This window comes from Somniosus microcephalus, chromosome 25, assembly GCF_052327205.1.
Source record: "Somniosus microcephalus isolate GS21.2 chromosome 25, FLI_Smic_1.0, whole genome shotgun sequence".
NCBI classification, from domain to species: Eukaryota; Metazoa; Chordata; class Chondrichthyes; order Squaliformes; family Somniosidae; genus Somniosus; species Somniosus microcephalus.
This window is the reverse complement of record NC_141011.1, coordinates 28,196,716-28,212,372: the sequence shown is the minus strand read 5'-3', so window position 1 is coordinate 28,212,372 and position 15,657 is coordinate 28,196,716. Positions and strand designations below refer to the sequence as shown.

The window sequence follows — 15,657 nt, the reverse complement described above, 5'->3', positions numbered from 1 at the left end:
GTGTTAAAAAAAGCTAATAAAAAGCAAGCTAACCAGATATTTCTGACACCTTCCTGCCACAGAACCGAACCACTTCTTTTTCTCCTCTTTTACTGTAATTGCCATCCATTTTATGCCATTACAGTTCAATAGCTCAGGCAGACGGAGCTGGTTGTGAGCAGTCTGTCCGAGCTATTAAACTACAGTAAAAAGCAAAAAGCTGCAAATCTGAAACAAAATCATAAAATAACGAGTTCTGATGAAGGGCTGTGTACCTGAAATGTTCACTTCCCTGTTCTTTCCAGGGATGCTCACTGACCTGTGTGATTTCAACATTTTTGGAAAGAAGCTGTGGGTTGGTTCTGTGACACCTTTCTGCGATGTTTCGAAATATCTGGTCAGCAGATCGAGTTTTCTCATTTGCATTTGTGGGCGGGGGTTATGCATTCATAACAGCTCCTCCGAGACTCCAGACGCCACTGAAGGCTTGAGGAGCTGCTGTCTACAGTTACAGAGGTATATTAAACGTGATTTGTAAGTGAGGCTAGAAAAGAGGGAGCTCAGGTCTCCAGATTAATTGCAAGACGAATATACAGTACCTGGGACAGGTAAAAGACAGAGGGGCAGGAAAGTCAGGATCTTGCTGAAGGCTTATTATTTCCAAAGGACGCGAAGGATATAGAAAATGGCTCGCCCTCGCCCTTACCTGGAATACTTACAAGAGTTACAGTGTAAGCACAGACAGAAAAAGAGTCTCGGTTCAGGTGAATTAGGGCGGGACATTAACTCAGTTGTTGCAGATGTGAGTTAAAACAAGTTCTGACGAACGGTCATCGACCTGAAACGTTAACTCTGTTCCTCTCCCCACAATACTGCCTGACCTGCTGAGTGTTTCCAGCATTTTCTGTTGTTATTTGAGTTAAAAGAAGTTCGGACAGTTTGGTAAGATAATCATTCATTGTGAATATCAGGTCAGAGAAAGAAAACGGAGACTTGTTTAAGTGTATGAAAGAAAGGAAATGGCACTAACTCCAGTGAGGACTTGTGCAATAAGGGACTCCCTTTATTGGGGATATTTTTCCTAAAACAGATTAATTGCGGATGGTTCAGGCAACTTGTTGAATGATAAACTCCTAAACTGTATTAATGTTGCAGATAAGTGTAAAAGCTGATTGAGAGATGAGGTGAGCTACCGATTATATTAAATTACAGATTTTTCTTAAGCCAGAAGACAAGTAAGGAGAGAGACTGGCCCGAATTTGAATCTGGAGGCGGGTCGGGAGCAGGGGGCGAGAAAGCAGTCGGGAAACTTGGGAGAATGGGTTTCCCGCAGGTTCTGCCGAATTTAAAGGCAGGGCCTTATTAGTATTTGAAAGCTCTGTTTCCTGGCTGGCTGCGGGGGGCGGGGCTGAATCAGAATCAGGGCCGGCAGAGGATCGGGGGCGGAAGGAATCGGGTCCAGAGGAGGATAATGGGTTTCCTACAGGTCCTGATTAGCATTTGAAAGCTGTTTCCTGGCTGGCTGCGGGTCTGAATCGGTGCTGGAGGCGGATCGGGGGCGGGAGGAATCGGTGCCGGAGGAGGATCAGTGGGTGGATTTGGGAACTGATGGAATGAGCTAGCTTGCCTGCTGGGCTGACTGAAGTGGTTATAGCTGTTTTTACAGATCTTGCATTCTCCAGGAATGTGCACTACCAAACACGGAATATTTACTAACAGCTTTTACAGGTTGCGGGGAGAGAGATCAGAGGCCTGGGGGAGGAAGGGGTCCGATCGGAGGGGGTGGGAGCGGTGCATGGGTGAGGCAGAGACGCTGGAAAGGCACTTACCTCCTGGATCCAGCAGTCCTCGCCTCCCTTTAGCTGGTTGGTTCCTCGAGGCCAGGGAAAACCGGCCAGCCAGAGTTAAATTTGTAATGGTGGATCACCATGAGGCACACCAGCCTCATTATTATTTTAATATATAAATGAGCGACCAACCTCCTGGGAGCGGGTTGGCTGCCTGCCCCCTGCCTCCGCTAAAATCGGAAGTCAGCGGGTTGAAGTCAGGATGCAGTTTTTAAAAACTCTTTAACCTCCCACCTGACCCCAACTCACCCGTTTTTGGGGGTTAAAATTCCCATTGGGTGACTCTGGGCTGTTATTGTGAGCAGGGCAGTGGGTGTCTATAGAGAAGCTTCACCTGAGCTAAAACACTGACTCTTACTCTGCAGAGCACTGTAAACCTTCACTATGTCCAGGCAAAGGACCGTGCGCCTGGAGTGTGGGAAACCCACCAATGTTATTTATGTGCTGGGAACTGAACTCAACATCGACATCTACAAGTAAGTCAACAAACTGATTTGATTTTTTTTTTACTAGTTGATTCTTGTACATATGCTTGATGTTCTTCAAACATCCTTCTTGCAAACGCTGGGCCTCTGAGATGTGAATCCCGAGACTCCTCAGCTAGGGTAGCCATTTCCCAACTAGCTCCTCATTTTCTATCCTCAGCTCATCCTGGCCACATGCTTTGTGTGTCACCATGTGAACTCCCCTCAGTCTCACTAACTAAGCCCCTTCCTTGAGTGGGTGTCTGTGGGCTGCTGCTTGCCATGACAGGATTGATGGAGGGGCTGAGAATTGTTGGGGCAGAGGAGCCAGGTTTCACTCGTTAGTCTTGTACAAGTATCAGCGCATCTGCTGCTGAAACCCTCATCCGTGCCTTTGGCACCTCTAGATTTGACTATTCCAATGCTCTCCTGGCCAGCCTCCCGTCTTCCAGCCTAGTAACATTGAGCTCATCCAAAACTCTGCTGCCCGTTTCCTAAATCACACCAAGTCCCATTCACCCATCACCCCTGTACTCACTGACCTACATTGGCTCCCGGTCTGGCAACACCTAGATTTTTAAATTCTCATCCTTGTTTTCAAGTCCCTCCATGGCCACGTCTATCCCTATCTCTGTAATTTTGTCCAGCCATACAACCCTCCGAGATCTTAGCGGTCCTCCAAATCTGGCCTCTTGCGCATCCCCTATTTTAATCGCTCCACCATTGGCAGCCGTGGCTTCAGCTGCCTGGGCCCTAAGCTCTGGAATTCCCTCCCTAAACCTCTCTCCTCCTTTAAGACGATCTTTAAAACCTACCGCTTTGACCAAGTTTTTGTTCATTTGTCCTAATATCTCATGTGGCTCGGTGTCAAATGTTGTTTGACAATGCTCCTGTGAAGCGCCTTGGGGCATTTTACTACTTTAAAGGTGTTATATAAATGCACGTTTTTGTTGTAGTACATGAAAATAAGGACTGTAAGACTCTAAAATGGATTAGCCAACTAATTCAATAGTATAAGCAGGTATCAGATTTCCTCAACTTGCTCTCCAGGTGCTGACCCTCATCTAGTACTTCCCTGAAAAGTCCATGAGACTTTTCACACATGATTTCTTTCCCTTGTAGGTATTCTTTCACTCAGCTTTTCATGAAGTATCTTTAGTTCATTTCCTGCACCTGTGATCACCCCATTACGGAATACTTACTGACAACTGAGTTGCATCGGATGACAAACAAAGGGCCTTCACATGCTTCACTTTCCTCTTAAAGGAGAAACTGGCCCATAAACTAAGACAAAGAACTGCCACAGGTGGAAGAACCCCAAATCTCCCGGCCTTTATGTGGTGGAAGTCCTGTAATATACACATTGCACATGGAGAATCAAGACCAAGTGTACTCTTGGTCAAGACCAGGTGTAGGCCATCAGTAGCAGTAGAACTGCATACCACCACAATGCGTAACCTCATGGCCTAGCATGTCCTCACTCCTTGATTAGCATCAAGCTGGGAGACGAATACTAGTTCAATATGGAGTACAGAACGGTGCAGCACCCGGCCTACCTGAGAATGAGATACCAACCGAGCGACGTGATTACACAGGCTTACTTGCACGCCAAACACTAAAAGCTGTAGTATATAGACTGAGCTAAGATGTCCCACAACCAGTGAACTAGAGCAAAGCATCCAGCCCAAGAAAAAGAGGCGATTCCATGATTGGTCTCATCCTCAACCTTGGTGGAGCCCAGCACATGAGTGCAAGAGTCAAACATGTTTGTCGTGTGGGCCTAATCCCAAGGAAAGGGAGGATAAATTATTTAATGTAAGAAAAATGAACACTCAAGAAGAATTTCAGATAAGAATTCTGCAGCAAATATTTTTGGGGAGCAAAGAGCAATGGGTAAAGGAGGCAGGCGGAAGTTAAACTACAGAGGCCTGTGATGCTATGGTTCACTCTAGGCACAGTGTGGGTTAAAAAGCCAGTAGCAGAGTATGGAGATACCCGGGAGCCAGCGATGAAAGTCGGCAACAAACAACAGGGAGGCCTGGGAGCAGGTAAAGGAACAAGTCAGCGGGATAGAAGTATCAGTGCAGCAGACATCGTGGGCCAAAACAGTGGGAGGGAAAACATTAACTTGAGTGTGGGGATCAACATCAATGGTTGGGCACAACCATCAGTGAGGCTCAATGGAGAACTGGGGGGGGGTGCGGGGGGAGATAAATTTTGGGCCATAATATCATGAAAGAGAGAACTGGAGAAGAGATAACCAAGCTGGAGGGTACAGTAAAGTTTTAGAAAATAAAAACTGCTCTGTAGTGACGGCTGGTGGCCAAAGCCTGCACCTGCATGCAGACTCAAAGCAGTTCTTTAAAGTGTTTCAAGGGGCGCGATCTTGCCAGCACTGGGGAGGCGGGACTGATGGAAATTGGCAGAATCTGGGGGCGGGTGCCCATTCTGCCCCGTGCCATCTTCCCGGGACGTGGGCAGCCGTCCCGCGCCGGGTCCCGTCTCCTGGAGGCGGGAAGGGGATTACAGCCACTTAACTGCCTGTTGAAAGGTAGTTAACAGGCAGATAAGAGGATTATCCCCATTTTACCCAAATGCTTCCCGAAGGCTGCGAACCCCGCCAGGGTCACCGAGGGTCGGAGGGGTGCAAAAAGTGTGCTGTGAAGGTAAGTGATGGGTGCAAGTGTGGAGAGGCAAGTATGTGAGGTAAGTGGAAAGTGATAAAAAAAATGTTTACTTACCTTTTTTTTCCTGCAGGCTTCAACAGGTGGGGATGCGGAGAGTCTCACATCTCACCGGCAGAGATGACAGATGGCTGCTGCATTCTCCAATGCAACAACCATCTAATTTCTGCTAAAGAAAGAGGTTTGATGAGTCTTGAATACAAGGACTCATCAAACAACATAGAATGTCAGTGTTTGACAGCTTCACAGAGCTGTCAAACGATGACAATTCATCTGTCAATTTTTTGACCGAAACGTCATATGCTGACGTTCTCTGTAACCGGCTTCCCCTTAATTGGCCTGCTAAGCCCGCTGGACGGGCTTAACAAGGTCAATCAAGGGAAAATAGCGTGGGTTGGCCAGAAGTCGATGGAGGCGGGACTAAAACCCGACAAGTGGGAGGCCCGCCTCCAAAAGCTCCCCATTGGCAAAATCCAGCCCAACGTCGTAGATTGTGACATTAATGCAAAAATCCTATTACAACCATTATAGGCATTACAAGAAAAGCTTAACAGGTGAGTATGGGCATGTTTAAAATGGGAAATTCCTTTGAGGTGTTTTCAATGCAAGACATGTCAGTACCAATTTTAATATTATATATCTCTATTATATTTTTTATTTATTCATTCACGAGTTGTGGGTGTCGCTGGCAAGGCCAGCTTTTATTGCCCATCCCTAATTTCCCTTGAGAAGGTGGTGGTGAGCCGCCTTCTTGAACCGCTCCAGTCCGTGTGGTGAAGGTACTCGCACAGTGCTGTTAAGTAGGGAGTTCCAGGATTTTGACCCAGCGACGATGAATGAACAGCGATATATTTCCAAGTCAGGATGGTGTGTGACTTGGAAGTGGTGGTGTTCCCATGCGCCTGCTGACTTTGTCCTTCTAGGTGGTAGAGATCACGGGTTTGGGAGGTGTTGTCGAAGAAGCCTTGGCGAGTTGCTGCAGTGCATCTTGTAGATGATACACAATTCAGCCACAGTGCGCCGGTGGTGGAGGGAATGAATGTTGAAGGTGGTGAATGGTGCCGATGAAGCGGGCTGCTTTGTCCTGGATGGTGTCGAGCTTCTTCTGTGTTGTTGGAGCTGCACTCATCCAGGCAAGTGGAGAGTATTCCATCACACTCCTGACTTGTGCCTTGTAGGTGGTGGAAAGACTTTGGGGATTCAGGAGGTGAGTCACTCACTGCAGAACGCCCAGCCTCTGACCTGTTCTTGTAGCCACAGTGTTTCTGTGGCTGGTCCAGTTAAGTTTATGGTTAATGGTGACCCTCAAGATGTTGATGGTGGGGGATTTGATAATGGTATTGCCATTGAATGTCATGGGGAGGTGGTTCGACTCTCTCTTATTGGAGATGATCATTGCCTGGCACTTGTGTGGCGCGAATGTTACTTGCCACTTATCAGCCCAAGCCTGGATGTTGTCCAGGTCTTGCTGCATGCAGGCACAGACTGTTTCATTAATGGAGGAATTGCGAAAGGAAATGAACACTGTGCAATCATCAGTGATTATCCCCACTTCTGACCTTATGATGGAGGGAAGATCATTGATGAAGCAGCTGAAGATGGTTGGGCCTAGGACACTGCCCTGAGGAACTCCTGCAGCAAATTAATATTATATCTTAAAAACGGTGCATGATGCCAACATAAATGCCCCTGGAGTTGAACTGTATGTCAGATAAATGGTCATCCACAACTGCACAGAAATAGGTACTGTAGTTAATTACTACTGTTAAAGAAACCAGCTTGGAGCTGTTGTTTCTGTGCCAGGAATTAAGGTGCCAGAACACAATGATGCAAAGGCTGTGGGAGACCTCACGTTACAGTTGCAGAGTGCAGGTGCAGGTTGATTAGCCCCTGGGTCTTCCCTAACTTTATGACAATAGTCTCACTAAAAGGCCATTATATCCTGCAAAGCTATTAGCCTTTGTCATCTTCACCACATCCTTTGGCTGTTTGACATCACATTTACTCTGTTCACAACCACCTCATGCCAAGCAAAGGATGCCCAGGGATCCCAAAGAGGGCACCGCTTCTTAGTTACACATCTTGCTAAAGCTCCTCAAAACAGCATCTGAAAATGGGTGTGCTCATCCAAAGCTCTGCTGTCCATGTGTCCATGTCCTAACTCACGGCAAGTCCCGTTCATCCATCACCCCTATGTTCGCTGACCAACACCCTGAATTTAAAATTCTCATCCTCATGTTGAAATCCCTCCATGGCCTCGCCCTACCCTATCTCTGTAACGTCCTCCAGCCCGACAACCCTCTGAGAATTCTACGTTCCTCCAACTCTGGCCTCTTGTGTATCCCCCAGTTCCTTTGCCCCACCATTGGTGGCCATGCTTTCAACTGCCTAGGCCCTAGCCTCTGGAATTCCCTCCACAAACCTCTCGGCCTCTCTCCTCCTTTAAGACAACTTAAAATGTACCTCTTTGACCAAGTGTTTGGTCACCTGTCCTAATATCTCCTCCTTTGGCTTGCTGAGATATCTTTGCTTTCCTCCCTGTGCCTCGGCACCGAACAACTTCTTATCCTCAGTGATTTCAACCTCCACCTCAACATTTCTTGTTCTCTCTCCTCTGAGTTCACTGCCCTGCTTTCCTTCCTAACTCTCTCCTTCCATATAAACTCTCCTACCCATATGCACTACCACCCCCTCTAGCTTGTCATCTCACGTAGCCTCGCTACTCTCACCGTAACGATCACTGATAAGGCAATCTTTGACCATTTCCTTATATCGCTCTCTACCCATATTCCCCTTCCCAACCCCACTTCTTTCTGTGTCCGCCCCTGGAAAAAAAACTCTCCCTCAAGTCCCTTACCACTGCACTTTCAAATACCCAACTATCTAGCCTTTGGCCTACAATTCTTCATGACATTTCTGCAGCTACTGATTTGCTAAATCATACCCTCTCCACCACCTTTGATGCCCTTGTCTCCATTAAAACCATTACACTCTCTCACCCCAGTTGTTCCCCCTGGTGTACCCATCATCTCCGCTCCCTTAAGTCCAAGGGATGCAGATTTAAATGTCTTTTGCGCTCAACTGGTTTAACCATCTATCACCAGCTCTGGCTGGATCACATAAAGCATTACTGGGGCCTGCGCTCCATTGCTAAAACTGTCCACTATTCTGAGATCATCCAGGAAGGCAAAGATAACACCCGGCTTCTCTTCTCCATCACAAACCGTCTTCTCAAACCACCCTCCCCTGCCTCCTCCTCCCTCACCTCCAACAAAAAGTACCAGGAGTTCATGGACTTTTTTGTTACAAAGATCAAGACAATCCATTCAGCTTTTCCTCTGAGATTCCTCCCTGCCCTAACCCTGAATTTACATATTTCTCTAGTTTCTCTCCTATCTCCCCATATGCCCTCTCAAAGCTCATCTTGTCGATGAGGCCCACTTCCTGCTTTCTCGGCCCTATTCCCACTAAACTGTTGACCATCCAACTTCCCTTCCTGGCTCCCGTGTTAGCGGTTCTCCTCGGGTACAGTCTGCCTCTCCTTCAAATCTGCCATCATCACCCCTCTCGAAGTCCGCCCTTCACCCTTCCATCCTTGCAAACTATTGCCCCATCTCCAACCTCCCTTTCCTCTCAAGTCCTGGAACGTGTTGTCGCCTCCCAGATCAGTGCTCATCTTTCCCGGAACGCCATGTCTGAATCCCTCTAATCAGGTTTCTTCCCCCACCACAGAACCGAAACAGCTCTTACCAAAGTCACAAATGACATCCTATGTGACTGTGACAAAGGTAAGCTATCCCTCCTTGTCCTTTCTGCAGCCTTTGACACGGTTGACCACACAATTCTGTTCCAATGCCTCTCCACCATTGTCCAGCTGGGTGGGACTGCACTCGCCTGGTTCCATCTTATCTATCCAGTCCTAGCCAGAGAATCACCTGCAATGGCTTCTCTTCCCACTCCCACACCGTTATCTCTGGTGTCCTCCAATGATCTATCCTTGGGCCCATCCTATTTCTCATCTACATGCTGCCTCTTGCGGACAGTGTCAGTTTTCACATGTACGCTGACAATCCCAGCTCTACCTCACATCCACCTCCCTCAACCAATGTTCCCTCTAAGCTGCCTGCGTGATCGGCCGCAGAGTAATCTGCAAGGTGCTACACAGGCCGCTCACAAGCTTTTCCACTGGAAATACTGCGCATGCGCAGAAATTCAAAGGGACCTTGCACTGAAATAAACAGGCCACGCACAACAAAGCGCAGCTTAGAGGGAAACTGCTCTCGACCCCTCCACTGTCTCTAAACTGTTAGACTGCTTGCCCACATCCAATACTGGATGAGCAGAAATTTCCTGCAACTAAATAGAGAAGACCGAAGTCAGCCATTGGGGGGAATTTTAACCCAACAAAATGGGTGGGTTTAGGTCGGGTGGGAAGTCAAAGTGTTAAAAGTCTGAATCCCGACCAGAATCCGCTGCCAACTCGGCCACTTCCTGTCTTAACGGAGGCGGGACAGGGGTGGGGTGGGGAGGGGAAGAGGCCAGGCAGCCAACCTGCTAGAGTTTAGAAGAATGAGAGGGGATCTCATTGAAACTTATAAAATTCTAACAGGACTAGACAGACTAGATGCAGGCAGGATGTTCCCGATGGTGGGAAGAGTCCAGAACCAGGGGTCAGAGTCTAAGGATAAGGGGTAAGCCATTTAGGACAGAGATGAGGAGGAATTTCTTCACCCAGAGAGTGGTGAACCTGTGGAATTCTCTACCACAGAAGGCAGTTGAGGCCAATTCATTAAATATATTCAAGAAGGAGTTAGATATATTTCTTAAGGCTAAAGGGATCAAGGGATATGGGGAGAAGGCAGGGACAGGGCACTGAATTTGGATGATCAGCCATGATCTCATTAAATGGCAGAGCAGACTCGAAGGGCCGAATGGCCTACTCCTGCTCCTATCTTCTATGTTTCTATCATAGCAGCTGAAAATTTACCCTTTCGTGGTAAAACTGAAAATTTATCTAATTAATGCAGAATTGGGGCACTTCTCAAATGTGGGCCATTCCTACTAGGAACTGGATTAAGACTCCCTGAACTAATTTAATGTATAACCCTTACTACCAGTACAATGCTCTGTTTTAACTAAATTAGGTTCCTGTTTTGGATGAAGCAAATAACTACCTAGACTTAAATATTTTCTCTTCCTCCAGGCCATCCCCTCCAGGATGTCGAACATTTGAAGTCCGCTCCAGCCCTGGTGTCAATTGTTCCATTTCAGATCAACAAAGTGTAGCCATTGCAGCAAAACATGCAACAAGATGGGCCCTCAACAAAGGGATCTTACTTGTGGTCACGATGGAAAAAACAAGCAATGCCCTCAACGATAGCAAGGTAAGATTGTAATACCTCTGCAGACGTACTTTAAGATTATAGAGCTTGATGCAGTAGATTTTTATTGAAATAGAATGACCTCTAAATTACTTAAGTGGAAAACAGAAGATGGTAAAATGACAGAAGTGATATCAGCACGAGACAATAGGAGGCAAAGAGAGAAATTATAGACAATTCTGACAGAGAGCATGTGAACAGCTGAGGAGGTGGAGATGAGGCAGGTGAAAACGGGAGGATAAAATACTGGCAAAGCGGGTAGGAGATAAAAAGTGCAGGTCGACACCAAGTGTGAAGATCACCCTGCCAGCATGATGTTCTGACAGAGGGTCCCCAGAAATGCCAGCAAACCCATCCCACATTACCAGCGTTTTCTACCAAACAAATTGGGGGGCTGTGGTTAACAATTGAAATGATTAAAGTCAGTATTAAGGTCGGAAGGTTGCAAAGTGCCCAATACAAAGATGAAGGGCTGTTCCTTCAGCTTGTGCTGAGCTTCATTGAAAGAGTGTGGAAGGCCGAAGACAGCGGTCAGAGTGGGAGTGTGATGGGGAATTGAAGTGGCAAGCAACAGGCAGCTCCAGGTTGCATTTGCGGACAGGACGGAGGGGTTCATCAAAGCGGCCATCTAAATGCGTGTGCCACCTGCATTATTTTATTCTCCCAGGCTCCAGTTTTTGTGCTTCCATTTCCACCTACTTTAACCCCCACCTCCTCTGTGTTTCCAAAATATCTTTGATTTCTCTTATTATGCCTCCTATTGTATCCTGCTAATAGCATAAGTGCCATTTTATCATTTCCTGTATCTGTGTTTTCCCCTCCCCTCCCCCTTGTTACATTGCTATTTAAATGATGTTCATCTATAATATTCGCCAGTTTTAAACACCCACATCCAAAAAGTTCACTTATCTGTTCTCTCCACAGATGCTGCCTGACCAGCATCTGCAGTTTTTTTGCTATCCATTTAACCCTACTCTTTGCTTTCTATCCCATCTCTCTACCCATATTGGGTTCAAATCCTGCTCCAGGCTCTCCCGCTCTGCCTCTAAATTCTGGGTTGACAACCAACATGATACTCGCGTCCAGTAGGTGTGGGTGGCCCTCTTCATTGTATGGGTTGTGGGAGCCCATAAATCCCTCCATTGTATAGGACTAATCACCTTATCGGCTAGAATAAAGATGGTTATGGCCATGGAAGGAGCATTCTCGTGGCTGCCTATCAGACTGTTAAACAACCTGAGAGCAAATCCTTCCACTGCTTCACTCTATTCTCCAGGAATATAAGATTAAATGCAAGAGATTTATGACAGAAAGCAGGAGAAACCGGAAGAATATAGTCCCTCTAAGCTGCGCGTATGCATGGCCGTGCAGTAATCTGCAAAGGCCGCACACAGGCTTTTCCACTGGAAATACCACATGTGCAGACATTTAAACGGACTGCGCATTGAAATAAACAGGCTGCACACAAAAAAGCGCAGGTTAGAGGGAGCATTGCTGGAGAATACTATAGAATATGAACCCATGAAGCTACATTCCCTTTAATGCGATATGCTTTAATTTTCATGACAAGTCTTATTCACTAATTTCATAAGAACGCAAGAAATAGGAGCAGGAGTAGGCCATACGGCCCCTTGAGTCTGCTCCGCCATCCAATAAGACCATGGCTGATCTTCGACCGCAACTCCACTTTCCCATCTAATCCTCATATCCCTTGATTCTGTTGGAGTCCAAAAATCTATCGATCTCAGCCTTGAATATACTCAATGACTGAGCATCCACAGCCCTCTGGGGTAGAGAATTCCAAAGATTTACAACCATCTGAGCGAAAAAATTCCTCATGTCAGTCCTAAATGGCCAATCCCTTGTCCTGAGACTATGCCCCCTCGTTCTAGACTCTCCAGCCAGGGGAAACAGCCTCTAACCTTTCAAGCCCTCTTGGAATCTTGTATGTTTCAATGAGATCATTTCTCATTCTTCTAAACTCCAGAGAGTATAGGCCCATTCATCCCATATTATGGCTCTAGAAGTTTAGCCACAACTGAGGTAAGACTAACTGGCCTATAATTTGATGATTCGTCCCTTTCCCCTTTCTTCAATTGACTTCAATAGAAAATCGGGCAGGTGTATAATGTGTGGCTCATCCAATATCCCTCTCTTTACACCAATGCCGAAAATTAAAAGACCCCCATTGTTCCTAATCTGGTTTCTGCTCTCTTCCTGTAGGTTACAGTTATATTTTATGGAGACAAGTTGGAAAAACCGATTGACAAGATGATCCTTCACCTCACGGCAGTCGGTAAGTGATTGACAGTCAGGTTAAATAGACAGATCCGATAATTCATGTGGTGAGTTGCACTGCTTTCATGTCATTGGAAAATGAGTTGTGCTTGGCCCAGGGTCTGGAGAGGTACTTGCACCAGAATTTTGTGGGTCAGCTTATTTACATATTCAATGGAGTAGTGACTGGTGTAAAACCCGAGTTAAACAGGAATAACGTGCTGGGTGCATGGAACTAGAGTGCAACCTTTAAAAAGCCAGTTCTGGCTGAAGACTGCAGCAGCAGCTAAGTAAGGAACCGTGTTCGGCTCAGTCAGTTGATTGCCAGCTAGCTTGACTGGCTGTTTCGTGACTGCCACTTTACAAGAATGTCTAACACAGGACAACCTGGCAAGAGACAGCCAAAGAATGGACACGGGCATGGCACAGAGGTGGAGAAGAACATGCCACAATGACAAACCTCCAAACTTTCCTTGATTAAATAGAACTTAGGAGAGACAGAGTGTTTGATGTCTGTGGCAGGAAACCTATCAAAAAGATCAGTCGTGCCACTTGGAGGCAGGTGGCACGAGAACTGAATGCCAACTTCTCACCCCCAAGGGCTGCAGGCAAGTGCTGCAAAAGGTTTAATGACCTGACCAGGGCTAACACACCAGCCACCCTCCATTTCCTTCCTCGGTCACCCGGTCACTAGCACACTCCAAAAGTAACATTTGTACAACTAACCCGTCACAATGAACTCTGGTTAAGGGGAGCACTGACCCTGAATCTTATATTATGGCTACCCATAGTCTCAATAGCAATTACTTGTGTGCACAACCCTAAAATGCTTTCCTCGACTTTGACAGGGCGATATAGGGCTTTAAACTAAATAGTGGGGGGGAGGGATCCGCTGAGCGGAAATTTAAAAAGTCAAAGAAAAATGAGACGCCAAAAGTGCAGGGTAGTGATAGGGTTAATGATAACCAGAGTGTGGCATATACACATAAGAGTGCATCAGAAAGAGGGGTCAGAGTAGGGAAAAATGGTAAAAAGACAAGATTAAAAGCTCTATATCTGAACACACGCAGCATTTGTAACAAGATAGATGAGTTGACAGCACAAATAGAAATAAATGGGTATGATCTGATAGCCATTACAGAGACATGGTGACAAGGTGACCAAGGCTGGGAACTGAATATTCAGGGGTATTTGCCATTTCGTAAGGATGGGCAGAAAGGAAAAGGAGGTGGTGTAGCTCTGTTAATAAGAGATGAGATCGGTGCAGTAATGAGAAATTATATTGGCTCAGAAGACGTAGAATCAGTTTGGGTGGAGATAAGAAATAATAAGGGTAAGAAGTCACTAGTGGGAGTGGTCTACAGGCCCCCAAACAGTAGCCACACTGTAGGACAGAGTATAAATCAAGAAATAATAGAGGCTTGTAAGAAAGGTACGGCTATAATCATGGGAGATTTTAATCTTCATATTGATTGGACAAAGCAAATTAGCAAAGGTAGATTGAAGAAGAGTTCTTAGAATGTATGCGGGATAGTTTCTTGGAACAATACATTATGGAACCAACCAGGGAGCAGACTATTTTAGATCTGGTAATGTGCAACGAGGCTGGATTAATTAATGATCTCGAAGTGAAGGATCCTCTTGGGAAGAGTGATCATAGCATGGTAGAATTTGAAATTCTGTTTGAGGGTGAGAAAGCTAGGTCTCAAACTAGTGTCCTGAACTTAAATAAAGGTAATTACAAAGGTATGAAGGCAGACTTGGTTAAAGTGGACTGGGAAAATATATTACAGGACAAGACTGTAGAAAAGCAGTGGCAAACATTTAAGGAGATATTTCATAACTCTCAGCAAAGATATATTCCAGTGAGAAAGAAAGACTCTTAAGAGAAGGATGAACCGTCTGTGGCTAACAAAGGAAGTAAAGGATGGTATCAAATTGAAAACAAAGGCATACAATGTTGCGAAGAATAGTAGAAGGCCAGAGGATTGGGAAATTTTTTTAAACCAGCAAAGGATGACTAAAAAAATAATAAAGAGAGAGAAGATAGCTTATGAGAGTAAGCTAGCAAGAAATATAAAAATAGATAGTAAGAGCTTCTACAGGTATATAAGAAGGAAGAGAGTAGCTAAAGTAAACGTTGGTCCCCTTGAGGATGAGTCTGGGGAATTAATAATGGGAAACGGCGGAGACTTTGAACAAATATTTTGTATCGGTCTTCACGGTAGAAGACACTAAAAGCATCCCAATAATGGATAATCAAGGGGATATTGGGGTGAGGGGGGACTTAAACCAATCACTATCACTAGAGAGAAAGTACTAAGCAAACTAATGGGACTAAAGGTGGACAAGTCCCCTGGACCCGATGGCCTGCATCCTAGGGCCTTAAAAGAGGTGGCTCCAGAGATAGTGGATGTATTGGTTGTAATCTACCAAAATTCCCTAGATTCTGGAGAGGTCCCAGTGGACTGGAAAACCGCAAATGTAACGCCCCTATTTAAGAAAGGAGGGAGACAGAAAGCAGGCAACTATAGACCAGTTTGCCTAACATCTGTCATTGGGAAAAGCTGGAGTCCATCATTAAGGAAGTGGTAGCAGGACATTTAGAAAATCATAATATAGTCAAGTAGAGTCAGCATGGTTTTATGAAAGGGAAATCATGTTTGACAAATTTGCTGGAGCTCTTTAGAGGATGTAACGAGCTGAGTGGATAAAGGGGAACCAGTAGATGTCGAGTATTTGAATTTCCAGAAGGCATTCGATAAGGTGCCACATAAAAGGTTACTGCACAAGATAAGAGCTCATGGGGTTGGGGGTAATATATTAGCATGGATAGAGGATTGGCTAACTAACAGAAAACAGAGAGTCGGGATAAATGGGTCATTTTCAGGTTGGCAAACTGTAACTAGTGGGGTGCTGCAGGGATCAGTGCTGAGGCCTCAAATTTACAATCTATATTAATGACTTGGATGAAGGGACAGAGTGTAATGTAGCCAAATTTGCTGATGATACAAAGATAGGTAGG

The 15,657-nt window shown here is 45.8% G+C and overlaps 1 protein-coding gene across 3 annotated transcripts in view; it reads left to right on the top strand.

Annotated features, from left to right (window-relative positions):
• The first annotated feature begins 428 nt into the window (after positions 1–428).
• The window catches only part of LOC147100573 (protein-arginine deiminase type-2-like), a 58,653-nt gene continuing 43,424 nt past the window's right edge, over positions 429–15,657 (top strand). The window contains exons 1-4 of one of the 3 annotated variants that reach the window (XM_085966961.1): positions 429–495; positions 2,192–2,302; positions 10,178–10,358; positions 12,579–12,651. In XM_085966961.1, the coding sequence (XP_085823087.1) occupies positions 2,211–2,302; positions 10,178–10,358; positions 12,579–12,651 (346 nt within the window). In that variant the 5' untranslated portion in view covers positions 429–495; positions 2,192–2,210. Of the gene's footprint in view, positions 496–1,370; positions 1,466–1,515; positions 1,624–2,191; positions 2,303–10,177; positions 10,359–12,578; positions 12,652–15,657 lie in introns of those variants that run through there. The other 2 variants (XM_085966962.1, XM_085966963.1) reach the window with 2 other exon arrangements.